Source organism: Prorops nasuta, unplaced genomic scaffold (genome assembly GCF_024137725.1).
Source record: "Prorops nasuta isolate Cenicafe-Biocafe unplaced genomic scaffold, Cenicafe_Pnas_1.2 PNAS00003, whole genome shotgun sequence".
Taxonomy (NCBI): Eukaryota; Metazoa; Arthropoda; class Insecta; order Hymenoptera; family Bethylidae; genus Prorops; species Prorops nasuta.
Genome location: NW_027116800.1, coordinates 8,727,106 through 8,754,118, shown reverse-complemented (window position 1 = coordinate 8,754,118; position 27,013 = coordinate 8,727,106). Strand labels below are relative to the sequence as shown.

General features: G+C 33.1%; 3 protein-coding genes across 10 annotated transcripts; 2 read left to right on the top strand and 1 right to left on the bottom strand.

The window, feature by feature from the left end:
• Nucleotides 1-1,010: 1,010 nt before the first annotated feature.
• On the bottom strand, nucleotides 1,011-13,023 carry LOC136785914 (triadin-like). Of its 2 annotated transcripts, XM_066747282.1 has the most exons (9): nucleotides 12,841-13,023; nucleotides 8,491-8,626; nucleotides 8,202-8,376; nucleotides 7,787-8,076; nucleotides 7,270-7,450; nucleotides 5,081-6,229; nucleotides 4,616-4,819; nucleotides 4,445-4,541; nucleotides 1,011-3,239 (listed from the first exon to the last, which is right to left on the bottom strand). In XM_066747282.1, exons 1-9 carry the CDS (start codon nucleotides 12,845-12,847, stop codon nucleotides 1,330-1,332), a joined length of 4,149 nt encoding a protein of 1,382 aa, XP_066603379.1. In that variant the 5' UTR covers nucleotides 12,848-13,023; the 3' UTR covers nucleotides 1,011-1,329. The 2 variants fall into 2 exon arrangements, with proteins under 2 accessions (XP_066603379.1, XP_066603380.1); XM_066747283.1 differs by lacking the exon at nucleotides 5,081-6,229 and having other exon boundaries at nucleotides 12,841-13,016.
• Nucleotides 13,024-13,685: 662 nt separating this feature from the next.
• LOC136785915 (guanine nucleotide exchange factor DBS-like) lies at nucleotides 13,686-27,008 on the top strand. 6 transcript variants are annotated; one of them, XM_066747289.1, is made up of 18 exons: nucleotides 13,686-13,969; nucleotides 14,044-14,289; nucleotides 14,462-15,960; nucleotides 19,659-19,754; nucleotides 19,840-19,954; nucleotides 20,032-20,122; nucleotides 20,200-20,430; nucleotides 20,510-20,769; nucleotides 20,840-21,074; nucleotides 22,085-22,279; nucleotides 22,357-22,533; nucleotides 22,608-22,793; nucleotides 22,873-23,208; nucleotides 23,271-23,588; nucleotides 23,667-23,864; nucleotides 23,945-24,153; nucleotides 24,224-24,437; nucleotides 24,507-27,008. In XM_066747289.1, exons 3-18 carry the CDS (start codon nucleotides 15,891-15,893, stop codon nucleotides 24,732-24,734), a joined length of 3,159 nt encoding a protein of 1,052 aa, XP_066603386.1. In that variant the 5' UTR covers nucleotides 13,686-13,969; nucleotides 14,044-14,289; nucleotides 14,462-15,890; the 3' UTR covers nucleotides 24,735-27,008. The 6 variants fall into 6 exon arrangements, with proteins under 6 accessions (XP_066603386.1, XP_066603385.1, XP_066603384.1 ...); XM_066747288.1 differs by having other exon boundaries at nucleotides 14,044-14,546; nucleotides 14,626-15,960; XM_066747287.1 differs by having other exon boundaries at nucleotides 14,044-15,087; nucleotides 15,154-15,960.
• LOC136785917 (uncharacterized) lies at nucleotides 17,009-18,603 on the top strand. Of its 2 annotated transcripts, none has more exons than XM_066747293.1 (2): nucleotides 17,009-17,269; nucleotides 17,391-18,603. In XM_066747293.1, exons 1-2 carry the CDS (start codon nucleotides 17,237-17,239, stop codon nucleotides 18,429-18,431), a joined length of 1,074 nt encoding a protein of 357 aa, XP_066603390.1. In that variant the 5' UTR covers nucleotides 17,009-17,236; the 3' UTR covers nucleotides 18,432-18,603. The 2 variants fall into 2 exon arrangements, with proteins under 2 accessions (XP_066603390.1, XP_066603389.1); XM_066747292.1 differs by having other exon boundaries at nucleotides 17,009-17,332.
• Nucleotides 27,009-27,013: the final 5 nt, after the last annotated feature.

The following is a 27,013-nucleotide window of genomic DNA, read 5'->3' as shown; positions in this document are numbered from 1 at the left end:
TGCACCTTTTATTACTCTATATAGCACCTAATCATACTTAACTTTGACTACTTATTGCGTGGATTTATTAAGTCTTTTGATAATAGGGTTGTTCTTTTTCACCGCTCTACCGAGCTGATACATTTGGTTAAAATAAGACAAACGTGTTTCTTCTCATATTCATTGAATTAGTGCAGCAGTGCAGTTAAAATAAACAGACCTAATATAACATGCATATGTCTGCTCATTATTATTAATTATCCACGATGCGAATATTCATGACGATGATTTCGTATCAGCTCAAACTATAATGTATAGTCAGATTTAAAATATATGTATATATATACATAGTTGATTTTACTTGTTACGTACAAGTTAATTCAATTGGAATAACGAGAGGAATCAACCTTATATTTTAAATAAATATATTAGATTTTATTAATGATTTATACAAATTCATAATATTTATACGATTTTAAATTATATTTCTTTTTAAATCATATGTGAACATGAAATTGCAAAGTATCATTCAGAAAAGGCAAAATTTCTAATATACCGTAACATTATTATTAAAACCACATTATTTTCATTATTTTAGTAGATTGTTATAGATCGATGAATCAATAGTAGCTTTCCTTTGATCGAAAATCTGAGTCAAGCGATTCGGTCAAGTACAATTTATGTAACTTCACTTGTACATAACTAAGCCCCTTAATTAAGATTTCTGGTAAAAGGAACGGTACAAATATCATAAAAATTCAAATATTATTCCTAATAATATTATTATTCGGTATAGGATCTCAATAGATTTATCGATAAAATGATTAATTTTCTTGTGCAAAGTAATACACATTATTATATATAAGTATAATAAAATTTTCGATTCAACTCGAGAAGATCTATAAAAAAATCAACTTCTTACTTTCCAGTGTACAATATTATTCACACTGTTAAGTTACAATAATATTTATATTGCATCTCGACCATTTGTCAAGTTATGAATATATTTGGATGAAAATAATAATTAATACTTAAAGTAAATAAAACGTATAATTAAAATAATACAAACAATAATAATACATAAAAAATAAACATAAGCTAAATAAGGCAAATATTGTATAGTATGGGACTTCTATAAAATGTAACAAGAGACATGGCGAAGGAAAAAATAAGTTCAATGTATAATATACATAGGTGCAAAATGTTATAAACAAATGTGTGGAGCTGCTTCGAGATTTGCAATGAAAAAATGCAAAATGTGTGAAATTTTTAGTTCGTAAGTGGTATCAAAATTCACGGAGGACTAGTGCGAATTGGTTTTTATCATTGAACGAGCATTTAACGCTCTCATCATGATTCAGATTCGGATTTTGTTGCTGCTTTCGCGGTGGAAGCTTTGGCTTTTCTTTTAGGAGGCACTGGTGTCTCGGAAGTACTTGCCGGAGGGGGAGTTTCTGGAACGCTCGTGTCAGGGCCCAAAGATGGCGAGGGTTTGGCTACCTTCTTTGCTGTTTTAGCTGGCTTTTTAGGCTTATCACCCTCCTGACTTTCCTCTGAATCCTTTTTCTTTATTACCTTCTTTACGACTTTCTTTGTTACCTTCTTACCGCTTGAATCACCCTCCGCGTCTCCAGCATCTTCCGATGATGTTTTCTTAATCACTTTTTTCACGTTTTTTTTTACCGACCTTTCAACATCTTCCGGTTGAATGGGAGGACTCGTTGGTGGAGTTGGCTCCGTTACTGTAGGAGTTGGAGGAATATCTAGCTTACCTGAATCACCAGCCATCTCCAATGTTTTCGGAGGAATTTCAAGCTCCAAATCTTTGCCTTTCGCAACGACTGACTTTTTAGGAATTTGCCCTTCTGATGTTACCCCTTCAACAGAAACTTGTTGTTCCTCTGTCGTTGATTCTGGTCTCTGTACCGTGGCTTCGGTATCAACTTCCTTCGTCTCCGTGGTCAATTCTACAGGCACTGATTGCAATTCGGTACCTTGTAATTTTGATTCTTCAGATAGGATTTCTGGTTTATGTTCTGATTCTGATTTTATTTCTTGTGAGAGAGTTTCTGGTTTCGGTTCTGCTTTTAATTCTTGCACTGGGGCTTCTGACTTGGTTTCTGATTCTGATTTTAATTCTTGCACTGGTATTTCTGTCTTAACTTCTGATTCTGTTGTCAATTTCTGCTCTTGGATCTCTGCAGGTTTAGATTCCGATTCTGACTTGACCTCCTCCGCTTGGATTATTGTTTTCTGCTCTTCAGCCTCCGATTTTAATCCTTCAGTTGGTATTTTTGATTCAAGTTTTTTTTCCTGTTCTACAACTGCAGATGTTAATTCTTGCAATGGAATTTCCAGCTTTTGCTCTGGTTCCTGAAGCAGCTCTTTCGATTGAATAGTCTCCGGTTCTGGTTCCTTCAGTTTTTCTTCCACAGAGTCATTAGCTGAAGTTTGCAATTGTACATTTTGTTCTCTGTCCTCCGTAAGCAATAGTTCGGATTTTAAACTTACTCGACGATTTTCTGTTAGCAAAGGCGAAACCTCTTGACCTTCTTCAAGGTCTCCGTTTTTCAGATCACTAACTGGTGCTAAACCAGTTGCTTGTGCTAGGATCTCAGCCCTCGAAGCTACTGCTTCCTGCAAAATGTCAACTGACGAAGAAATAATCTGCTCTACTGGCTTGGGTACTTCGGAAACAGATTCCTTTGGTTCTGCCTGCAAAACAGATTCGGCTACCTGAATTGGTACAGGACACTTGTCTGATTCCTTAAGCAATTCCTCCTTCGAAATTATTTCCGATGAAACACTTAATGGACAAATATCGATATTTTCTATAGCTTTCTCAATCGATTCTACGGTATCGTCAGATTTTACTTCTGCCTTCTCTGGTGTAATTGTTAATGGACATACGTCGATATTTTCCAAAGCTTTTTCAATCGATCCTACGGTCTTGTCAGATTTTATTTCTGCCTTCTCCGATGAAACTGTTAATGGACATATGTCGACATTTTCCAAAGTTGCCTCGATCAATTCGCTCGTCTTGTCAGATTTTTCTTCCGTCTCTTCCACTGGTGCTGCTGATTCTAATAATTTTGATGTCAACTCTGTACAAAGTTGATCAACGTTTGCTTGAATTGCTACCAAAATTGGATTAACAACTTCCTTTGAATAGTCAGGCTCGGTTGCGGCAATATCTTCGGTTATTTTTTCTTCTAATATATTTTCGATAATTTTCTGTGATGAAGGTGGCTCCTCTTCAGCTGTATAAAAAATATTAATTAATGAACGGAGGATAAAATATACATGAATCACAAAGAGGGTTTAATACACTAAAGAAAATTAATGCATGTATATATATATAATCTCTTGTACATTTTTTTAGAAATTATTTTCTTTTCTTCAGCGTAATGTCTTTGGCTCTCTAGAAATTGTTCTTGTGTAATAAAATGTCTCTCGATATAAAATGAGCTGGAATGAATGAAACGTCAATTTAGTAAACTAAGAAAATTTGCACTTTGTTAACTAAGCATTTAAAGCATGAAAGTAGCGCAATTGTAGCAATTATATGGTAATAAAGTCGACAAAAGCAGACATGGCTGATGTTGTCTAATAAACGTTTAATGAAGCATATTAATGACCTTAATTTATATGAATATTAAAGTTTTTAAGCTCTTAACACATGCTATTATTTTTTCTACGAAGGAACATTTTACTTAGATTTCGACATTTTTTGTAAATATCCGTTATATAAGGAAAAGATCGATTTTATAAAACTGATATAATTTCTTACCTCACGTTTCTTAAAATTAAACTACGGTAAATGAAAAAGATTTTTGACTCGTATGATGTCAAATTTTTTGAACGTTTGTTGGTTCACTTGGAAAGCCGATGATACACATAAAATTATGACTGAGATGAGTATACATGTGTTTTTTTTTGTGTTTTAGCAATGAGCTCGAAAAATATTTACCCCATTAAGCAAAACGACAATAATAGACGCAGCAATGCTATGGCGCCATGGGTCTGTTAGTTGCTGTCCTCTGCTCCTGTTGCAAACACTCAAACTTGGTAAATAGGCTCAAAACAATTAATCCTATGCCTTTACGATTTAATCAGCCTAATTGCGATACTCCGAAAGATTACTCCATTTTAAAATACTCTTGAAAAAATTTCTTTCATTATAATAATCAAATCGCACATGCTGGTTGAGTATAAAAACAAACATGAACACAAAGCTTTTATTTGTTGAAAATTTAAATCTTAGCAATTGGAAAATATAAGTGAGAAAATTATATATTGTACGAAACACTTATATTTTTCTATTGCGAGCAACGACCGGTTAATGATTTTGCAAAATCATGCAATTTTTATTTCTCGTTTACCTTTTTTTTTTGAAAATAATTATTTCATTACGGATTTAATATTTTTTACATAAATAACGAAACTAGATATTTCTCCTATGTACCTTTTTTATCCGTCTGAGTTTCTAAGGATAGAGCTGCAGTGTCAGTCGTAATTTGCTCTACTTCAGGTTCAACTTCGAGTTTAGGTTCCACTGATTCCTGTGAGAGAAAATATTAAATCATTAGGCGCAATTAAGCTTTAAGTTTGATGTAAAAATGACGGATAAGTAAACCTTAGGTGGAGTAGGTTGTCGCTGGGGTGCTTGAGAGAGAGTATCACAAATTTTTTTCCAAATATTTTCAAAACTGTCCCGACCCATAAAATCTATTTGACCTTGTTCCCAGCTTTGTTTTCTCATATGCTCCTCGAAAGCGATTTGCTCGGCACTTCTAGGCTGTCCTAGCGTAATTTGAGCCAAAGCTCCGGCAAGACCAGCCTAAGATCACACAAAAACAAATTAACAATCAGGGAATCTACAAGAGGACGTGAAAATTTCTGAAAAATTGTCGCAGTCAATGGGGAACATGAACATTGCATGATTCTGAATCGAGCTTAAAGTAAAATCCTTTATGTGCAATGAAACAATTTACTTTAATTCTTTTCACATTTTTTCACACGTTTGTACAAGAAGTGTATCATGTGTAAGAAAATTTTATCACTTGTTTTCTAATTCTAGTGCAAGACTATTGTTACTTACATTTGTTTTGTTTGGAAGTCCTGTTATGATCAGGTCAGATTGCGATGCAACTTTGTGGGGTTCTGTATCAGAGTATATGGGATGGGATTGGGATATGCTTTGGGAATTTCTATTTACAATATTAGATTCGCTAAAATTACGTTCTCTTTCATTATCGAGGCTCTCTTTTTCTAATACTCTATGAGTGATCTGAGTTTCTAGATTGTGGCTTCCTTTCTCTTTTGTTTCACCTGAGCTAGGATATGTATGCTCAAAGTGAGCTTGATGATGTGGCTGATGAGATTCTGGATTATACCGCCTTTCTTGACTTTGATTTTCATGATGGCAAAAACTGCAATCTACTGTGTGTAAATGTTGAGTTTCGGTTTGTTCAAAATGAGCCCGTTGCTCCAAATGATAATTTTTCTGTATTTCTTGATGAGAGTCTGAATCACATCGCCTTTCATGACTTTGATTTTCATGGTGAAAAAAACTACAATCCGTTGTATGTAAATTTGTGCTCTTATTGTGTTCGAAGTGAACTTGCTGCTCCGACTGATAATTTTTCTGAATTTCTCGGTGGGGCTCTGAATCATATCGCCTTTCTTGACTTTGATTCTCATGCAGAGAGAGATTAAAAAACGTCGTGTGGAAATTTTGAGTCTCGGGTTGTTGAATATGTACCCGATGATTCAATTGATAATTTTTCTGAATTTCTCGATGGGATTCTGAATCGTATCGCCTTTCCTGGCTTTGATTTTCATGCTGACAGTGACTGGAATTATCATGTCGATGTTCTTGGTATGCCCTGTAATTATTTTGATCGCATGATACTTCTTTAGGTGGACAATATCCACTACCACTTTGACCACCAAAGTTATTTTTGCAATTATCATATTTAATTTGTTCTATTCTATAACTCTGCTTCAACTCAGTGTTTTGATTAAAATGACCTTGCTGATAATTATCTGTGTAATTTGCCTCTTCAACATGTTCTTCATTATTAAAGGAATAATTTTCCCAAGGATCTTTAAATTCTGAGAAATCAGGTGGTAATTCTGGAGGAATATAGCTTTGAGTTTGATAACTTGTGTCAGGATGTGGAGTATTAACTTGGGAAATAAAGAAGGGAGTAAATTTGTGCCAAATTGGTGCCAGTGTGCTGGTAGCCTATGCAAGCAACATGCGAAAACAGAAAAATGCACACTCAGAAGGTTAGTTGATAAACTAATTGTGGCAGTGTCCATTTTTCTTTTGAATTAAAGCTACAGTTTAAATTGTATCATCTGTGTAACGTTATATGTATGCTTTATTTTAATCTAGAATGGCATTCAGCAATTAATTTATTAGTGCTGTTATAAAGGATATTACTTTCTTTATTATTATAATAAATACTGGTTAATCAGTTAATTATTAATTAAAAAAAACAGTGTAATGGGATGGAAGTACTATTAACATATTTATAAATGTAAGGGATATTTACATTATGATTTTATTTCATTTTTGGCAATAAATTATTTTATGCCAAACTAGATATATGCAATATTCATGCTTAACCCATTCTCCTGACACTTACAATAAAATATGAACCGATTTATCTTTTTAAGGTGAATGGGTTAAAAGGAATAAAAGGATGAAAAAAAATAGACACTGACCAAAATCTATTATAAAAAAAATAAAAAGAAATATATACATATGCACATTAAAAGCTGTATCGTGAAATATATAATAATTTTTAAACACGATACAGCCATTAATCAGATATGAAGAAGCTTAAGAAAATTTGAAGCAGAAAAGTACATGAACAAATCATTATCTATTGATCGAATACAGTATTTTTAAAGTTTAAAAACCGTGCTGGATGCAAAAACAGTGCTAGGTTCGAAAGGCGAAAATAATGAGGAGCAGTGTCAGACATTTCTACTAGAATAATATTTGCAGTTTATATACAATTATTCAAGGATTACATGCCTGATACAAATTGGAGTGAAAAGTAAGAATAAATTTGCAATTATTCTCAATAAACTTTTCTTTTAGCTTACCTGGCTGCAATGTAATCTCTCGTAGTTTGGCTTGTAACGTAAATCAAAGTATAAGAGGAAATGTTATATATGAAATGAAATCAAACTTTGTAATGCGATACAAAGTACGATGGGAAGTCCAGACGAATGAAAGACACAGTAGGGCTAGAAGAAAGATGTATTTCTTACCATATTTGGCGTTAGCTGGGGATGCACGAGTTCGCAGAATATGTTCCACCATAATTGTAAAAGTGGCTGCAAATGGTTGAAGCTTTGTGGTGGCTGAACGATTCCAGTCATAGTGTCAAAATATTGGAGCCATGGCTTTGTAGAACCAATAAAGTGGATTATTCTCACATTATCACCAAACCTAACAAAGAAATTTGGATCAATATTGCGTTAAAGAAGATGAAAAGTTTTACAATAGAAATGTTATGATAGAAGAGTGAGAATTTCAAATGTTCCAATTGTCATTTCCTCAAAACTGCGATTTTTTTATGAAAATAGATTCTATATATACTATGGTTAATATAGTCCTGAGAATACGTTCTAAATTCTAAACCCATTTGTCCCGATATATTACTAATAACAAAATTGTTAATAAAATTACTGTATCATACAGTTTTATTGCTTCTATGAAAATAGTAGCAAAAGGAACATTGAACTTTTGAAAATTTCACTCTTCAAATATGATATTATAATTTACTGTTTAAATGCTGGAATATAGGAGTATGTTGCAGTGGAACACATATTGTAAATGAATGGTAGGTGTTTGCTGATATCTTTCCAGGCCCAGTCGCTGAAATAAGAATTGAGCAATCCTTGATCTCCACCATCGAATGACCCTTTGGAAACAGCAAATGCAACGATCGACTCGAACGTTCCCATCGACGGTTTGAACACGAAGACTCCGGAATTGAAACAATCCGGCCATCCAACATCCGGTGCAGCTGACAGCTCTTCCCTTTCGAAAAGTTCATCGCAATTTCTCACCACCTAAAATTATTGCATGAATCATTTCCTTTATAACGTAATAAGTTTTATAGAAGATCTTTAGAGAAATCGTTCTCTTTTTACATAGAATTTAGCGTATCTCGAAACAAGCTATTTGAAAAACTTACGAGGGTATCTGCATCGACAAATACGCATTTTTCGAACTGCGTGAGTCTCCAGCAATGCAATTTGGTGAATGTTATCCCGAGCTCTGGCCTTGCCAAAAGTGCCAAGTTCGCTTTGTCCTTAGAATCAAGTACGTTAACTTCTTGCACTAAAGAGAATACTGATGCCAATTTTTCTCTAATAAAATAGAATTAGCAATAGAAATATCGTTAGAACATTCCTGTTAACAAAGTTTGCAGACGTTTGATTAGTAAAATGACCAAGTAATAGATTGAAAAATAGAATTTCTACCTCATCAAAGATGTTACTCCTGGAGTTACAAGAACCACCAAATCATGCTTGGTTCCAACTCTTTTCAAAGAATTTCCCAAGACCAAAGCTCCCAAAGAATACGAATCGTTCGTGGCCAATGTGACCCAAGCGTATCCTAAAAAATAAGATTAGTGATATTAGAATAAGAATAGATATTAGATTAAACCTTAAAACAATAAAGTATTAATTTGCACGACACACTCTCGTGTCCCTACTTGATTCTCCGGTCATATCGAAGCAATTATTTCAAGATTTCAGTAGTCGCTTCTCACGGATATAAACTCTCATGTCCAAATTAATACCCAGCTTTCGTAATTTAGCGGTGATAAGATTTGTAAGTGTGTCAACGACTACCGACAAGTTCAAAAAGTTATCACTCATGAATCCAGCTTATTCTCTTTATCCAAGTTGTCAATCAATATCCACAAAAAATCATTTATCAATCCCCCTCCCCCCTCATTTCTCTCTTTCTCCCTTTAAAAAAAAAAAAACAGAATCAATAAATTTTTCTCTCTATTTATCAAAATCGAAAATAGCAAAGCTGATATATTCGGAGAAAATAGAAGAACCGATAAATCTCTCAGCAAGTTACGACAGCAATCGAGCAGTAGAAAATTATCGATCATTGAAGAAAAAGTCAGAAATTTCTTTACGCGTATGCAAAATAAAAATAGAAGAACTATAATACATGAGGACGAGTCTCGCCAGTAGTCAAATATCACGGGTAGCTACGTCTTATTGCTGATATTTATAAATAAATTTCGTATACGCAGATGAAAAACAAAATACTTAATGCGTTTTATGTATTATTAATGCATACACGTGTAGTGGGGAAGAATCATTATAAGAGAATTTGAATATGTTTCTCCGATTTGCGAAGCGAATGCCAACTAAAAATCTGCTCGCTTCAATTCCTGCGTAGAATCTTCTTGGTATTTCTAAAATAAAAAGCAGAAGAAGGGGAAGAAGGGGTTTTCTGGAATTTGCGTGCGGCTATTTGTTTTTGGGGATAAAATTAAATGCCAAAATTGAATGGTTCGAAATGATCTGTAGGTAAAACTAAGCTAATATCGTTGAATCTAATTATAAATGGTCTTGGACGGTTGCCAAATTATATTTTCGTCCCAATCTTATCTTTTTTTGTCTAGCGCCTACTCGGCATTCCCACGGGAATCCGAGGGTTCGCACTTTCCACGATAAATCAAGAGACTGGAGTTGCTTCGCCTGAAATAAATCATTAATGAATTTATAGAACAAAGCTATAATTATGAGTCGTTCTTGATATGAAAGAAGAAAAATTATATAGCATATCATTATTCACAGGCTGATTAAAGTGGAAAGAGAATCATGTAAACTCGTCTTGTTGATGATTTAATAAAAATAATGGTGCAAGGTATAAAAATCTTGGGAACAATGGTAAGAGAAACATGATCCAGCTTCACAACTACCATGAGAAGGTTCTCCCCTCGACGTGTGTCATCTCGTGTATTCATGCACTTGAAAATATAACAGTAGCCATCATTACCCTGTCCTTGCAATAAGAGATAAATTAATTTCATTTAACAGTAATCGCTCGGAGACATAATAAGCATTTATCTATAAAACCATTATTTAACTATTGAATCAGTCGAGTTTCTTGACATTCAATTAATTCTGACATAACAATAAAGTACAAAATACGATAAATCGAGTAGAATTCTAACTAATCGTTCAATTTCTTTTAATTGAAGGGTCAAATAAAATAGGCAGACAAACATCAGTATATGGAAAGTTTATTTCAAAAAATTCAATAATATAGAATAAATAGTTCAATGAGATTGTAAATAAAAATATTTAGATGATATATGCGGTGGAGAAAAAATATATACAACAGGATATAAATAAATTTATTTAGTATGTAATAATCCAACGTTTGTTGCGATTTATTTTTAAGAGCCAGATTCGATTCTTCAATTTAGACGTCATGAAGGCTTGATCGTATGATAAGTGAACTTTAAAAATAGTGAGCTATTATGTTTTCCTAGAGAAATGTGCTGGTTCTCTAGTCGCATATATTATGATACGTAGACGAAACTTGAGACATACAAGGTTTATATTTATACAGACTTCTTGCAGCTTATATATAGCGTCCTAGCCCTCGCATTTTCTTGGGAATGCATTAAGCACCTTGTCTTAGGTCAAGCAGCCTGGAACTTCCAAAATATCAACAAAACTCTTTTCTAATCCTCGTATCTGTACTTTGCCAAAATTAATTGTATGTAATTTGTCGTATAGATTGCCATACTCTCATAACACATGCTCTTGCTTCAATCTTCTCTATAGCTTCTTATAATAATTAAAGATTAATTATATTGCTTCTATTTACTTATATATATATCGTAATTTCTTTTCTCTGATATTTTCTCCATCTGTAGTCTATATTTATAAAAAGACCAGGCTGATTTAAAGTGTAAAGAATTAACATCGTTTTGAAAATATTACAATTTTGTTTATATTATATTAGAGGAATGGATGGATACATGCTTTGTGTACTTGTGTTAATATAAATTTTTCTTTGTACGATTATACACTCAGGATAAATATTATTAATGACGAAAGATAGCTTCTCTTCATGGCATTACTATTAATTTCAATATTTAATTTAGTATACGAGGGACAGATAAGAGAGTTTACATTCCAGAGTAACAATGGCTGGTGTTAAGATCAAAGTGTCTGTGTCGTCTGCGTTTTATCGAGCCACTCGAATCCTCAGGTTACCCGAGACGTCAATGACAAAAATACTTGAGTAACGCAAGTGTCACGCTTGCTAGTTGAACTTCAAAATATTTCAGTCCAACTGCTTTGGCGATTAATTATCCGCTTAGTGTCCGAAGCACATGCGACAAATTGGAAAGTGCCTCGTAATAATTTCCACTCTTGCCTAACTTGTCCCTGCAAGATTTTTTTCGTAAAACGTTGCAGTCTCTCTCGAGGTATTTATTATAACAATATGTATCATTTTTTCAATTAAACAGATTAAAATACGAATAGTTGAATGTGTGTATATACGCTAGGAAACGTTTTATGATAAAATTTTGCGGATATTTCTCCAAGTATTTATAATAACCGTCTGGCTGCTTCTTTTTTGTCCAGCTCTGTATATTAAAATAAGTGCAGTTGGACGTACGTTGGCAAGGCGCCGTGATTTTCAGCCAGGAATAAACCACGGATACTATCCGACAGTAAATACTTATCTTATTTCATGCGGCAAGAATCCCGTGTAATAAAAATAAAACGTAGAAAAACTGAAATTTCGTAGCTGTGTCTTGGAATTAGAAATGCGGAAAAAATATTTTCTCAAGTAGCAATCAGTGTTGAATTAGATATACCAAGATAATTAAATTGAAAGGTTTATTTTGAGGTTGTGGCGTACAAACTTGCTGTATATAAGATATATAGTAAGCTGCGCGTCTCGCTATATAGTTATATTTTTTTATATGTATATACGCGTGCCATCGAGCTACAACCAATAAGTGTCTTGATTGTGGATAAGAGTGCAGATTGATTTAATATCAAATTTGTGAAATATTCTTTATGACTGTGAAGCTATGTGATATAATAAACAAAAATTAGGTGAAAATCAGCTGTACCCCTGATGTATGAGAGCTACGACGAGTTTGCATAATAATTAAAGGCACGCGATCTACAGTATCGAGTTCGGTGATCGATAGAGGTGTAAGATGAGATTCCACGAATAGCTGGTACGATTAAAGAGAAAAAAAACTGCTTATACATATATAATATGTTTATTTACGAATCTGTCGTCTCTTTCTCTGATTTTAATATAATTCTTTTACTTTGCGGTATGGTGACAATAGCTATAAAGATGTTATTGAACCTTTTGATTCTCGAGTAATAACATCGTCGAATCTATATATATTTAAAGAGAGAGAGAGAGAGAGAGAGAGAGAGGAGGGTAAAGAGAGGACGGCATCGTGGAAAGTAATCTAAGAGCACGTGTTCCAATCAGAGAATATAAATAGCCGAAATATTACTGATACTCGAGTTCCCAAAGAGCAATCTCAATTTCTTTATCTGGCAATTTTATTTAATCCTAGTTTAAATCGTTGAAAGAAATTTTATAAATGAAAGGCGGAAACACAAGTGGACGGAAAGAACTGCTTCTTCGGGATTAAAAGGTTAATGCTCTGCCAATCATCATTTGAAGGTCATTGGGTCAAGACCGGTTGCCGGTTATCTTGGCTAGCGCGTCTCAATGAACGTGAATTCACCAACGACGATCGGGCGACTTAGCTAGAGATCTCAAGGTCACCGGATATTAGCACTTACCGGCCATGACTGACGCCTAACTTTCTGGCACCTTTTTTGTCAATTGTATAACACACCCACCACAAAACACCCGTGCAACTGACAGTCCAAGTGCACTTTGTCAGCGCCACAATACGAGTGATGAGACTCACGAGAATTCTGATCTCCTCCGAGTCCTACTGATTCTACTCCTAACTTTTCAGTTCTCTGCCTGGCCTGCAGTAGCAGCTGAGTCGCGCCATCTTCCCCCTCCTCTTTCAACCCTCCCCCCTCTCTCTTCGACCAAACTTCTTCACACACTTACCGACACACCCGAATTCAAAATTTATGTTACCGAATTTCAAATTATACCTTATTTACAATTGCATGAATAATTTTCCATTCGTCTCTCTTGCTCTCTCACACTTCCTATCATTAACTCTCTAATCCTAATATAATTTTCCTCCAACACAATTCGACATGTTTGTCTGTTTGTGCAGGGAGGAACAATAAAACGTTTGATAAATAATTATTTTCAAATTTGATGAATGGACGCAGATATCTACATAAAATAGCTCATTTTTTTAAAATATATATTAACTATTTCTTTTTGTACGTAATAAAGAATCTTCCAATTTATCGTGGATACCGACCTATTTTTTTTTTCTTACCGATCGAGCTGCAGACTCTCCGCGAAGAATCAAAGTCAATCGAATAGGCGCTTCCGGTAGCCTTTGCGTAATCCATTTGAAATTATTAGTAATTGTAACGACGACTCATCGATACTCGAGAATCAAATTGATTTAGCTTTGTTGGATTTAGAAAATTATATAAAGACGAGATCGTCGTTTGAAGTAAAATATGTTTACGCAGTAAGTGGCTTCGAATGATGGATACGCTGTTATGTTCGAAATTGCGAAAAAAAGTGTAAAGTGAAAAGAAGATAAAAAAAGAAAACAGCTAGGGAGAGTTGTAAGAAATAGTTTTTTCTACAGAGGCTGTATAGGTGTTTATTACAAATCGTTGAGGGAGGCGGAGGAACATGCGCGTTGGGAGTGAAATAATTTCTGCGCAAAAGTGAGGGAAACGCGACACCTGTCTCTGCGCGTCGTTTCAATTCCGGCCTGTTCCGGTCATTCCTCGAGGATAAGACAAATATGCGCCGTGGACGGTTAGAAGAGGTCAGAAAGATAAGCACGAGTAGCCGAAAATAATTATTTGGTTTTCTCGTTGGTTACACTATAGGATGTAGTTCCCGGTGACACGTGGCCAGTGGCCGATTGTTTCCCAGGAATCCGTTTCCCCAGGTGTCCCGCGCTGTTAAAATGGCCATTTCGCCGACGAGTATCGAGAGTCAAATAGACAGTTTCCTGGAACAGTTCAAGCGCAGTGCTTCCCGGGTTATGGAGGAGTCCCACAGGTCTTCTTACAATGCCAGTAGCATCAGCCGTAGCCGCAGCGGAAACCTCGACCTTGAGGTCCTCGAGGCTGGTGAGTCTCGCTGTCCCGCGATCAACCCCGGTTTTACCCATAACACTCACCACGTTTTATTATTCCTTACCGCTCTTTGTTTGTTTGTTTACTCTTACCACGAGCATTTACTACTTCCCGGACCTCCGGTTCTTCGACTTTCCCGAAATTTCTCATCTTCTCCTCGAAAAAGGCACTTACAAATTTTCCATCTTCCAACAACCGCTACTCGAGATTATCCTTTTTTACAGCTGGTTATTGTCATTTTATTCTTCTTGGTACGCTATTTCATTTTATATTTCATTCTAGATTTTTGTTCTATTACAAAGAATTCAATGTATTTATTTGTTTTTCAAGATATGCCTATATATATATTGCTTTATTGCGTCATTCTTAATAAAGCCAATTTCACCAATCGCTATATCTGCCAAGATAAATTATTTTGCCAGTTCGAACAATTTATCAGCTCTGGGTAATCGTTAAATCTATCCGCTGCATTGCGAATTACCGGTCTAACTGCGCTAGCCTGGCTTCTCTGTTCGCAGCTTTTATTTCACTTCGTTTACCAACACTAGTAAGCACCTACGCCTTTCTTTTTAAAAGCTAAATGCATTCTCTCTAGATAAATAAACGCAATTACTCTAATCAAGCATTTATAGACTGACATATAAAATTACTATATCTATATAATTTATATATCCAATGTTAAAAAAAATAATTGCTTTTATATTTTTTTATAACCATTTTTTGAGAAAAGGTAAATTATGTGCATACGTTTGATACGTAAAGCAACCGAGATATTGTACAAAAAATAAAAAGGTTAGTGAAATATTGAAAAAGCTATTTTATCGAGCGAAAATTCATAAAATGTCTGTTGGTTTTCAGAGTTGGAGAGTACATTATTTTGCTAAGACTGATTTAAAGAATGTCGAATCAGTTGAAAACTGGGAAAGATTTTATGATAAATTCCAGTTTGTATTCTTGGAAAAATCTTAATTGAAACGTGATCGTAGAGTCACGAAACTCTCGATTTACGTTAGTTAATAGTAACAAAGTTGTGGAATAGACCACACAACGGGGCTAGAGAGAGATATGCCAAGAGAAGTCACGTGCATTTTTCCCCCACCAAAAATAGCAAGTTGTGATTGGCGGATTCCTATAGTCCCCGGTTTCTTGCCTTCTGCCATGTTATGGCGCCTTCTGTAGTTCTGTCTTCTGCATTTCGACAAAGACCATAGACTATCGCCCCGAAGCTGGCTATAAACTAAAAATAACCTAGAACACGTCGCAGATAATTTCACGCTTTTTTATCTTAAAATAGCAAATAAGAAACAGCAGTGAAACAGTTCAGTGTATGTAAATTTTCAAGAGTTCAAAATACTTAATTCCGATAAGAATCGAACGCCGGTTGTTAACTGACATTAACTGACATGAAGCATTCTTATTTTGCCGGTGCACCTGCCAAAAATATTAAAAACTTTCTTTGAATCGTCACTTATTCCCAATATGACAAAGAAGAACAATGAAGTAATGCATTTATTCGCGATTTTGATTATTATTCTTGAGTGAATTTTACTTGTGGAATCGAGTTTGCTTTTGTGTGGTTTAATCGATCTGACAAAATGATACATCGTAAAAAATTGCATAACTGCAATTGTCCTTGTCATCAACATTGCTCTACCAAATGCAAAGGTTAGTCCTTTTATTTCTTTTCAACAATAATTGCTCTTTCCTTTTTGCTCCTCAAATCGGATAATGCATTAAATACACAGCTCCAAATCAAAACATACAGCAAGATCTGCATATTGCAAGATACGACATTTGTATATATAAAACATTGATTGTGTCTTTTTCGAATTGACATATAAAATGTTTTATAAAAGTGTTGGTTGGAACCATTCATTTTAAATACTTCAAATTTACTAGGTGGTATGATATGCATTATCAGGATATTCGGTAAGCACGCGATATTTTCGCAGTATTTACCTTCTCGAGTCCACATTCTACACTGTTATACTGCATTTTGTCTGCATATATTTTTCACGCTCTCCTATACACTCTAAAAAGTCCTTTCATTGACTTTCAGGGCCGTATCTCCAAGTTGCTCGTAAATCAATAACATCCACTCCACTTCAGTCATAGCTAGCCAAAGCCAAACCCAAAGCTTCATCTTTGTTTATGTAATAATTAAAACTTCATTTTCCATTTTTAAAGCTCTTCAGAAAAGATTTTTTTGTTTAATCATAAATTCTCAGTATTCGTCACTTTTATGTACACTAGAATTGGACGGCACTAGTTTTTAGACTACATAAATAATTGTGAAACAAAAATTTATAGAATAAAATTAAGTATCAGATCGTATTATTTATCCTTAATTAAAGAATTTATTAAAATTTTATTTTCAAGATTGAATAGGATGCTACGTATGTACATACTACATATATCGTACATACGGTCCTGATAATTCTATCCCCTCCATTTTAGTATAGCTGGTATATCTCGAGAGTACACATACGCCATATCGTCGTACTTTTGATTTTACAATATACAATAAAATATTGCAGATTTTATAAGTTTTTCAACGTTTTACTGCTAAATTAATAATGACCAGTGTTTTATAGATTAATTGTTTACTTGATTGAAGAGAAAAATATTGATACACTGTTTTATTCGAGTAAGTAAAGTTGAACTTGTAATGAACAATAAAGACGAAAATTGGAAATCACAAGTCTTTTAGCTTATCCAATAAAATTCTTTATATTTTTAGACTAGAAATATTATAAAACTTTAAGCTTTGTCAGTTTGCATTAATCACATACTAGGCAAATTGTTTATGATAACCTGATTAATTTTATAATCTTGTTTACAATATTCTTCGTCTTTATTTAATTAATTTGACAGTGATACAGAGTATGAATAATCATTTTCATTGCCTACCATTTTATAATTTTGCAGAAAAATATTAAAGATGAGCAAGACGGATAATAATGAATTGAAAGATGTAAGAGTTGATTTGTCTTGTAAGCAGGCCAAGAAAAATATTGATAATTGCAAAGACAATGAGGTAGCAAATATTATAAATCATTTTTTTAATAAATGTATTGAAATCTTTGTTTTTTTAGGTAGACCATTCAAATTTGGAAAAAAAATTGATAAGTTCAAAGTCTAAGAAGGCTGTAAATAAGGTGAAATTAAAAAATCCAGTTCATGATTCAAATTATGACCCAACTGAACTAGAAGATAGTCCTGTACAGGTCTTGGAGAGATTCAGAAGAGGGTGCGAATGTCAAGATGACCAGTGTTTCAAGGATTTGAACCCTGAAGTTGTATATAGACATAGATTAAACATTGCTGAGCTTACTAAAGCTGAACATGATATGTATTTAATGGGAGTAACCATGGCTTGCTTGACAAACCCATATCAAACAGCAAGACATACTGAAAGGAGAAGGTTGAGAGCCCAATATGTATATCAAGGTCGTAGAGTATGTTTAGATGCTTTTTTGTACTTGGAGAACTGTACCCATTATCAGATAAAGAGAATTAGAAAGCATTTAATAACTCATGGTGTAACACCTAGGGTACATGGAAATCATGGCAAAATTCCCCATAATACATTTTCGTTAGACATTTACAAAATAGCAACTGAGTTCTTGAAAAATTTCATAGAAGTTCAAGAAGCTAAGCAAAAAGCCAAGGTTGCCAAAAATGCGCCACTACATTTACCTTCTGATGTCACAAGGAAAACTGTGCATGATTTGTATACCCAATACTGTAGAAATATTTCAACCAATATTAAAATAATGGGTTACTCCACCTTCAGAAGATTTATGAAGGTTCAATTTCCACATATAAAATTTGCCAAACTGGAATATATAACTAGAAATCTTAACTCACAAAGTAATCCTAATAATAAAGTAGAGTCTGAAAACAAAAATCTATTAGAGAATAATTTATTGAAATCAGATGATTTGCCAGAAAACAGTACACTAGTACCTTTAGTATTAGCTAGTGATTCAGCAGAACCAGCCAACACATACTTATTAACTCCAGTCAGCAAATTGCAGGAGGGTATTAGTTATCAAATCACCACAAATGGACTTTTAGTCAATAAATCTGGAATACCTTTAACATTAACAAACATAAGCACTATTCAAAGATAATTTATCTATATGTTGAAAGAAAATATTATAAGAAAGTTAAAGATTTTATTAAAATAATTTATGTAATTTACAAGACTGCAATGTATATGATTTATGCATAGAATGTACGCTTTTTATTCTATATAAATGTAGTTAAATTAATTAAAGTTATTTATAATATATAGAAAAATTCTTTTATTTAATGAACTAAAGCTAAAGAATAAAAATTCCCTGAAATAAAATTTATCGTGTGCTTAATTCTGGAAGAAGACTGAGTAAAAAAATCGTGAACTTTCACACATCTCTCAAGGGTTCACATAATCTGAAATACTTGGAATAACATTATCCAGTAACTCTCAACTTTACCGATGACCGAAATTTGTCCCAGAGCTATTGAAATAACGGAGGTTTGTTAAAATAGAATATTACGTACAAATTTCGTTTTAATTATTGTTTCTAATAAAATTGTATGAGTTATTTAAACAAAATAACTATTTTTCTAAAGCTAATAAACTGCAAACAGTTTATTACAAGAATATTTTAAGTTAAACTAAATCACTACTATGTTAATTTAGATGTTTTGGTATCGACTATATTAAGTTGGTTGAACTAAATTGTAAGGAAACTATTCAGAAAATTTCTATATAAATTTAACAGTTTTAAAAGAAGCATTGCAAATAAAATCAAGCTGATGTGATGTCGCTTATCGTTTATCCTTAAAAGTAAGATAACGCATCTTGTTAATTTATTTAAGAGGATATTTTATGACACATAAATGTCTGTTTATTTTACGGGATTATCGTTCATAGAGATTGGAAGTTGAGAGCCTCTCAATTTACAGTTACATTAGCAATAATGTGGGTACGGCAGGGAACTGTTCCGGACCGGAATCGGCAAGGTCATACAAGTGCAACCTGAAGTCCCTGAAGATCACTTGTACTGTTGTAGCAGGTTGTACTTAGTACTTGATACCCAGCATACCCAGTTCATTCCTGAAGTGCCTGAGGTTCGCGGAACTAGTAGATATTTCCCAAGAATTATCCGTATTGTGTGTGTGAATTAATTATTAATTTCACACGTTCCTTTAATTTTCCTTTTTAATCAGTAAAACACTTTTTATTATTTGGGAAAAATGTTAATTGTGTTATTATCCAAAAATGACTAATTTTTGGTATACTTATTAAGTTTGACATATGAGATATTTTTTTACCCTTATAATAATTTTAATGTTTTCTAATTTATTTACAGAAGATGTTGAGAGTATGACTGGTGAAATAGAAAACGGAGATCTAGCAGTTCAAGATGTAGCAGACCTTTTACAACCACAATATGCTATAATTGCAGGTAAATTATTACATTTTTAAATAAATTTTTATAAAATAAAATGTACCAATAATTAAATTGAATAGAATTTTCTAAAATTTATTAGGAGGAAAAACGCGCGAAGGATGTCCAATCATTACTTTTCCTGACAATGGAAATTTTCAAAATCTTTTAGATCTGGATTATCAGCGTCTCATGCTGTATCTTACCTCAGTGCCAACGTAACAGAAGTTTTTTGAAAAATAAAATAATATTTTTAGACATTTTTTAAAACATATTTATTAGTATTTTTTTAAAGGCTTCAAGAGGCTGATCTTGGGTTTCATTTAATAATTGACAGAAGAAATGATAAATGGAATTCTGTTAAGACCGTACTCTTGAAAATTTCTGTATGTAAATAATTTTGTAATGAAAATTATGTATGAATATTTATTTGATGAAAATTCACATACAATAAAATTTACAGGCATTCTTCCCAGGGCTGGTTCATGTAGCATATGTCTTGCGTCCTACAGGCTTGCTACAAAAAGCAATTTCAGAAGTATCCAATAAATTGTTTAGAGAAGATTTTAAATTTAGGGTAATTGTATTGGCCAACATTACAGAGTTGTATGATTTCATTGACAAGGATCAGTTAACTGAGCAACTGGGTGGTAACTTGCCATATTGTCATCATACTTGGATTCAAAATAGAATCGTAAGAGATTGATAAAATGTCATACTTTTAAAATGTTTATTCACTGTTACAATTTTATTTGCAATGTTACACATTTCAGAGTTTAGAGAAATTTTCATCAATGACACAAGATGTGTCTTTAGCTTTGGATTCATTTACAAGACGATTAGCAGAAGTTGAATTTCCCAATAATACTATTGCTACCACAACTCTACTTTCTCAGCAACAAGTTGAATACAACGAATTAAAGGAAGAAATTATGAGTGCTGCTAGGCATGGTGAAGCGCTTTTGGATAGCGTTAGGCAATTGACTGGTAAAGGGACTGCTGATAGATTAGGAAATGTTGCAGCAATTGAAAGGTAAATACTTTCTCTCAGAAATGTTTGTAATAATTTTGCAGCTACAATTGTAAAAATATTTTTTGTATAGATTGCTTGTTCAATTGGAAGAAACAGAACGAACGTTTGACCTTTTCTGGTCCCATCACAGCTCAAGATTACGACACTGTTTAGCTCTGAGACAATTTGAGCAAGACTTTAGAGAATTGCAGGCAATATTAGATCAACACCTGACTACAATTGAAGAAATGACTGAAATTGGAGAAACCCAGTCCAGAGTCGAGCAGTTAATTTGCGATACATCAGCTTTTCAAAGAATTTGCAGGGTATGTAATTTAATATTTATTTCTAAAAGATATATATATATATACAAATAAATTAGCTTTGTTCTGAAAGCATTCAGCTACTGTACAGGGTGTGACTGGAAGTGTTTTCAAAATTTCTAATGTGCTGATTTTTTAACTGCAAATTGGTTCTTAGCACAAAAATTTGATTTCTTAGTTTTAATTTTATCTAAAGAGAGAAAGAGAGAGAGGGAGAGAGGAAAAGCTTTTAAAAAATTAAATCAGAATAAAACCATAAAATCCAACAATAAATACAATCGTTTCATGATCTCATTTTAGAGAGTGTGCACATTGCACTAGATTCACATAACTATCCAAAACAGTATAAAAAAGTTAATAATTTAAATACAGTTTAAACAAAAAAGGAGAAAATCCAAATGCGTTAATTTCCTACAAAACTGAAAAGAATACTGGTTTGGATATTTCATAAGCAGTAAGATGCAAAATGCACAAATCTGCACAAATGTTACTTTGCACCGTTTTCCTCATTTTGTCGATAGTCCTATTTGTTGCATACCATGTGGATTTGGGTCTTGGTAAGCAATCCACTTAACAAAATACATATATTCTGTAATAGAATGTATTTTTTATACCTGACATTTGTGGAACGTTAATACATTCCCAAGATTTACAGTTCTAACAGTTTAAAAGAATGAAAGACAATATCTGATAAATTTTATTCACAACTTGAATTTTCCTCTTGTTGATTTTAGTTTGTCTTTAATCTTTATCTAATTGCTACCTGTCTATATAATTTGCTTTATATTGAAAAACAAATTAGGGAATTCATTTATTTCATATTAGCATGACGATCTTTGAGTCTTGAGAATGAACAATCAAATTATTTTATGCACTCTGCACGTGATAGATCCAAAAGTCGAAATTTAGATATTCAAAGGTGTATGGTAAAATCATATTTATTGTTTGTAGAATTTTTTTTATTCATTCACTACGAGACTTTCATAGGTGGCTGATAGATATTTGGTTTTTAGGGAGATATAGATCGAGCGGAAGAGGTAATAACTGCAGGTCAACAATTGCTGTCTGGAAGACATCAATGTCCCGCAGAAGTGGTTGAACCAAAATGTGTAGAATTACAAAGAATTTGTACCATTCTTAGTCAACGCTTGGAAAGGCGATTAGTAATGCTAACAAAGTGCAGGGAGTTAATGGAAAGAATAGATAAGGTAATTTCTACTGTTTAAATGAGGCCTAAAATACAGTTGTATTATTGATATAATTAATTTCAATTGTTGATGTATAGGCTAACACATGGTGCACTCGTGGCATTGAACTACTTGCATCTCAGAATAGTACAACACCTGCAGATCAGGCACTTCAGGAATTGCAAGAATTAATAGAAGCTGCAGAAGAATTTCATCATCCCAGATGCATATTCCAGGACTCTGTAATGCCAGAGACCAAAGCTCTCATCAGTCAGGTTGGTCTTTGATGTAAGATTGATATTAATACAAAAGATCAACAAAAAATTATCAGTCCTTATATTGCCAATAGGTTTTACAAAGAATAGAGGATGTATCGTTGATGTGCGATAAAAGAATAGTAGCTCTAAAGCAACAACTGATAAAGCCAACTAGACCAATTCAAACAGTAACACCTGAACCAGTGAAACCTATACAACCACTGCCTCAAATTGTTAAACCAGGGAGAATTTTGAAAAAAGCAAATACAATGCCAAAGGTACAAAAATATAAATTTTATGACAAAAAAATGCCATATGAAGTAGACAAATTTATAATATGTGATTTAAACATTTAAGATGGAGATGATTCCTATTGAAGGAGAGTCTTCCTCGCCAGAAAATGAACCGCGTGACATCGAGGCATTACGGTTGAAACGTGGACATGTTCTGGCAGAGTTGGTAGAGACCGAAAGGATTTATGTTGCTGAGCTTGGCTCCATAATTAAGGGTTATAAAATGGAGATGAGCAATGAGGCAATGACACATCTCATTCCAGCGGCTTTGGTTGGAAAAGCCGATGTGCTGTTTGGAAATTTAGAGGAAATTTATATTTTTCATGGAGAAACGTTCCTTAGGGACTTGGAAAATTGCATTTCTAATACTGAACTTGTTGCACTGTGCTTTGTACAGAGGGTAGGTATGAAAATGTCATTCTTTTATGTTTATATGATTACAGTAGTACGTTTATTTTGCAGAGAGAAGTTTTCTTTAGGCTTTACAGCTATTACTGTCAAAATATTCCAAGATCAGAAAGGTTGCGAGAACAAATACAGAGCGAGCCACAATTCTTAGCTGCCTGTCAGCAAAGATTAGGTCACAAGTTGCCTCTTGCTGCTTATTTACTCAAACCAGTTCAGCGAATAACAAAGTATCAATTGTTGTTAAAGGATTTGTTAAAGTATAGCGATGAGCCATCGTGTTGTACAGAATTACAAGAAGCTTTGGATTGCATGCTTGTTGTATTAAAGTGTGTTAACGATAGTATGCATCAAACAGCCATTACTGGCTTTGGAGTAATTTCTTTTTCAATATTTACAAATTATTTACACTTTCTTTATGTGAAATTTTTTTAATCGATATAAATATTACAGGGCGATTTAAGCGCACAGGGAGAATTATTGCAACAAGGATCATTCAGTGTTTGGAGTAATAGCAAAAGAGAACGTTTGCCACGATTGAAGCCATCCCAGCGTCATATATTTCTTTACGAAAAGGCTTTAATTTTCTGTAAACATAATAAACCACAAGCACACAATAAAGCCACGTATCATTTTAAGAGATATCTTAAAGTAATGTTGTTTGTTTCAAGCCTTTCGGTAAATTTTCTTTTAGTAGCTACTCAGTAAATTAATATAATGTTTCCTTTTAGACTTCACAAATTGGTCTAACTGAATCAGTAAAAGGTGATGCGCGTAGATTTGAAATTTGGCTGCAAGGTAGGGCGGAAGTACATACAATTCAAGCTTCCAGTGTAGATGTGAAACAGTCGTGGGTGAAACAAATTAAAGGCGTTCTAATGTCACAATTAAATGAACTGAAAGGAAAACAGAATTCAGCCCTGGCAAAATCAAATCACAAGTATGTTTTAAAGTTATTTTAAGTTGTAAGTTATTATATAATTTAATATCATTTAATAATTTTCTTACAGTCCTGTTATTTCCAGGCCTTTAAGGCAAACTATATCGTGGGATGCTCAGAGCAGCTTATCGGGATCTCTCCGTACATTATCAGTAGATGGTAATAGCGTCATTTCTCATATGACGGATGTATCTCAGTCTACTGAGGAGGACGTTGGCTGGAGTTCTGAAAACAGTAACACCGACGATGAGGATGCATTCGGCGACGGTCCTGGACCAGCTTCCGTAAGTCGATCTGTTTTAATGACGCATAAATCCATACTCAAATCTCATTTTTAATCATTTTTATTTCAGGGAGGAAGATATGTTGCTCTAGCTGATTATTGTGCAATGGGCCAGTCAGAGGTGACGATGCATGAAGGTGACAATCTGGAACTCCTCAAGGTTGGTTGTGCAGGTTGGTGGTTCGTTAAGCTTATAGGAACTGGCATAGAAGGATGGGCGCCGGCTGCTTACTTAGAACCTGTAAGTCGGAAAACTTCGCGGAGCTCACAATCAGTTAACAGCCAAGAGACTATATGAAATAGGAGATTAACACACTAGATTCGTCTGGTGTGTTAAACATAAGCTATTGCAGGGATAAAACTTGACATTTTGTAACATACTGATACTAAACTTTTCTTATTCATATTGTCTTAAAGCATCCAGTTTTTCTGGTAATTCAATTTTTTTTCAAATGTCTGCAAGTACAGAACAACATTCCAAATAAATATGGCACATACTGACTTGTACAAAATATAAATTGATAAGCTTTGGGTATAATATGTGCACATACAGTAAGAGTATTTCTTGGTCCATAAAGCAAATCTAATCTAATTTCTGCTTGCGGAGTGCAGCTGGTATATGAACGTTATTAACAAATTAATAATGTTGTGATTTTTACGGTCATTTTTTTTATTACTTTACGCGAAAAGGTTTATTCTTAGATTGGCAATATATTTTTCAAAGATATCGCAAGGCCTTTTGGGGTAAAAAGTGTGATAAAATGTTAGTACCGAACTTCTGTAAATTGTTTATTATACATGAATCCATGCAAATAGAGAAGTACTTAAATTGCAATTCTTAGAATAGTAAATGCATCGTTGATGAGTCATTGTGATAAATAGCTTCACTTGAATCATAGTTAATGCTTAGAGTAATAATTTATAAGCAAATTTGAAACAGATTTATGTAAAATCGAAGCCGAAATTCTCCACTAGAAACAGCTAACACCAATTATAATATAAATATTGTATTGGTTCTAAAGATGAAGTCAAGATATCTCATGGGAAGCAATCTTGAAATTATTATCGAGTTTTTAAACCACCAATTGTATAAGATTACAATAATGTAATATTTATAGCAATAGTATAATTTGTACTAAACAAAACTTGTATTAATATAAAAGAATAGTTTAAGTAACTATTAGCAATCATGTTTATTCGATTAAATTTTAAGACAAAAACTATCGATTACAAATAATGGATAAAGCCTGTATGAGTCTCGAAATCTTTTCTTATTATTGTACAAATTAGGGTTTATTTGTTATAATTCAAAAAATAGTACAATTACTGATTCTTATTTCTATTATAAATAATCCTGTTTTTACCATTGTACAATAGTTTTATTTATAACATTATAAGAATCATTATTTATCAGATATAATGACAAACATAGATCACTTTAAAGAATATTTTTGTATTCAATAGTGTTTTAGTTTAATTACTGTACCCTATTTATTTATTAAGCAGTCATAATTTATTGGTATTTTATGTTACTTAAGCATATAAGCGTTTGAATGATAAACTTGAGAACATTTTATACGTGAGTAAGGTGTAAAAATTATAATAATCCTTAGACTATTCAAATGTCTATCATTCAGATGTATTCCTAGTGATTTATTACCAAAGAACATAATTTTTCTTTGGTAAATTGATAAGGTAATAGGGAACAGCGATAATATTCTTTCTCTTTTTTCTACAATTTATAATGTATCGCGTACTTTGCTTTTACTGCAAAGCATATATTACTTTTCAACCCATTATCGTGCCGTCCTCGTATTACTTCTAAGATAATTATTAAAATTAATATGATTTTTTTTAGTTATAACTATTTTGATGTAGAATTTTTCAAAAAAATTATGTGATGGTTTTAAACTGTTCTTTGTCTAAATTGATTAATAATTTGTTAAAGGGTTTTTGATTAATTTTTTATAGGAAATAGATAAGTGATATATTAAATGGTTCAGAACAATTTTTAGCAAATATACATGCATAGACAATAATCTTGCCCACTGTAATAGAATTTTTTATAGACCACACAGGCATGTCATGTAAGAAAAATTTCCGTACATTAAGCGTACATTTTACATTCAGCATAGTGAAACATTTTTAACTTATATTTGTAATGTAAAAGTGTTTGTTTAGCACGATCTAGCTACATTTCTTAATTAATATTAAAACGTGTTCCTTCTATTTCTTGAAGAAAAAATTGTATATTCTATTTTTTCACCAGATACATCACGAAAAATTATTCCTTTCCGATTAAAAGACGATAATTTTACGAAAATGTGCATTTGTAATGTTTATTAAGTATTTTGCTTTGAGAAACTATTTAATTGTATAAGCTTTTAAGCATCTTGATTCTGAATAGCCAAATACGTACATAGTATTTTATTGTTTGTATTAATATTAATTTAATTTTACAGCAGTAATGGTTCCAAGATGGCCATCATTTTTAAAACTGTCCAGTAAACAATAATTAGGTCGAAAGCATTATACTTTTTTTGTATCATGTATCAAACAACTATTAAAAGAGACTTC

What these genes read in the sequence shown, in the direction of transcription:
- LOC136785914 (XM_066747282.1), bottom strand. An exon ending in GGAGTAACATCTTTGATGAG is followed by an intron (nt 8,377 to 8,490) that starts GTAGAAATTCTA and finishes CTATTTTATTAG; the next exon opens with AGAAAAATTGGCATCAGTAT. An exon ending in TTGTCGATGCAGATACCCTC is followed by an intron (nt 8,077 to 8,201) that starts GTAAGTTTTTCA and finishes CAATAATTTTAG; the next exon opens with GTGGTGAGAAATTGCGATGA.
- LOC136785915 (XM_066747284.1), top strand. Translation starts at nt 14,124, where the DNA reads ATGGCCATTTCGCCGACGAGTATCGAGAGTCAAATAGACAGTTTCCTG. An exon ending in TATCTTACCTCAGTGCCAAC is followed by an intron (nt 19,955 to 20,031) that starts GTAACAGAAGTT and finishes ATTTTTTTAAAG; the next exon opens with GCTTCAAGAGGCTGATCTTG. An exon ending in TAATGGAAAGAATAGATAAG is followed by an intron (nt 22,280 to 22,356) that starts GTAATTTCTACT and finishes GTTGATGTATAG; the next exon opens with GCTAACACATGGTGCACTCG.
- LOC136785917 (XM_066747292.1), top strand. Translation starts at nt 17,237, where the DNA reads ATGAGCAAGACGGATAATAATGAATTGAAAGATGTAAGAGTTGATTTG. An exon ending in ATAATTGCAAAGACAATGAG is followed by an intron (nt 17,333 to 17,390) that starts GTAGCAAATATT and finishes TTGTTTTTTTAG; the next exon opens with GTAGACCATTCAAATTTGGA.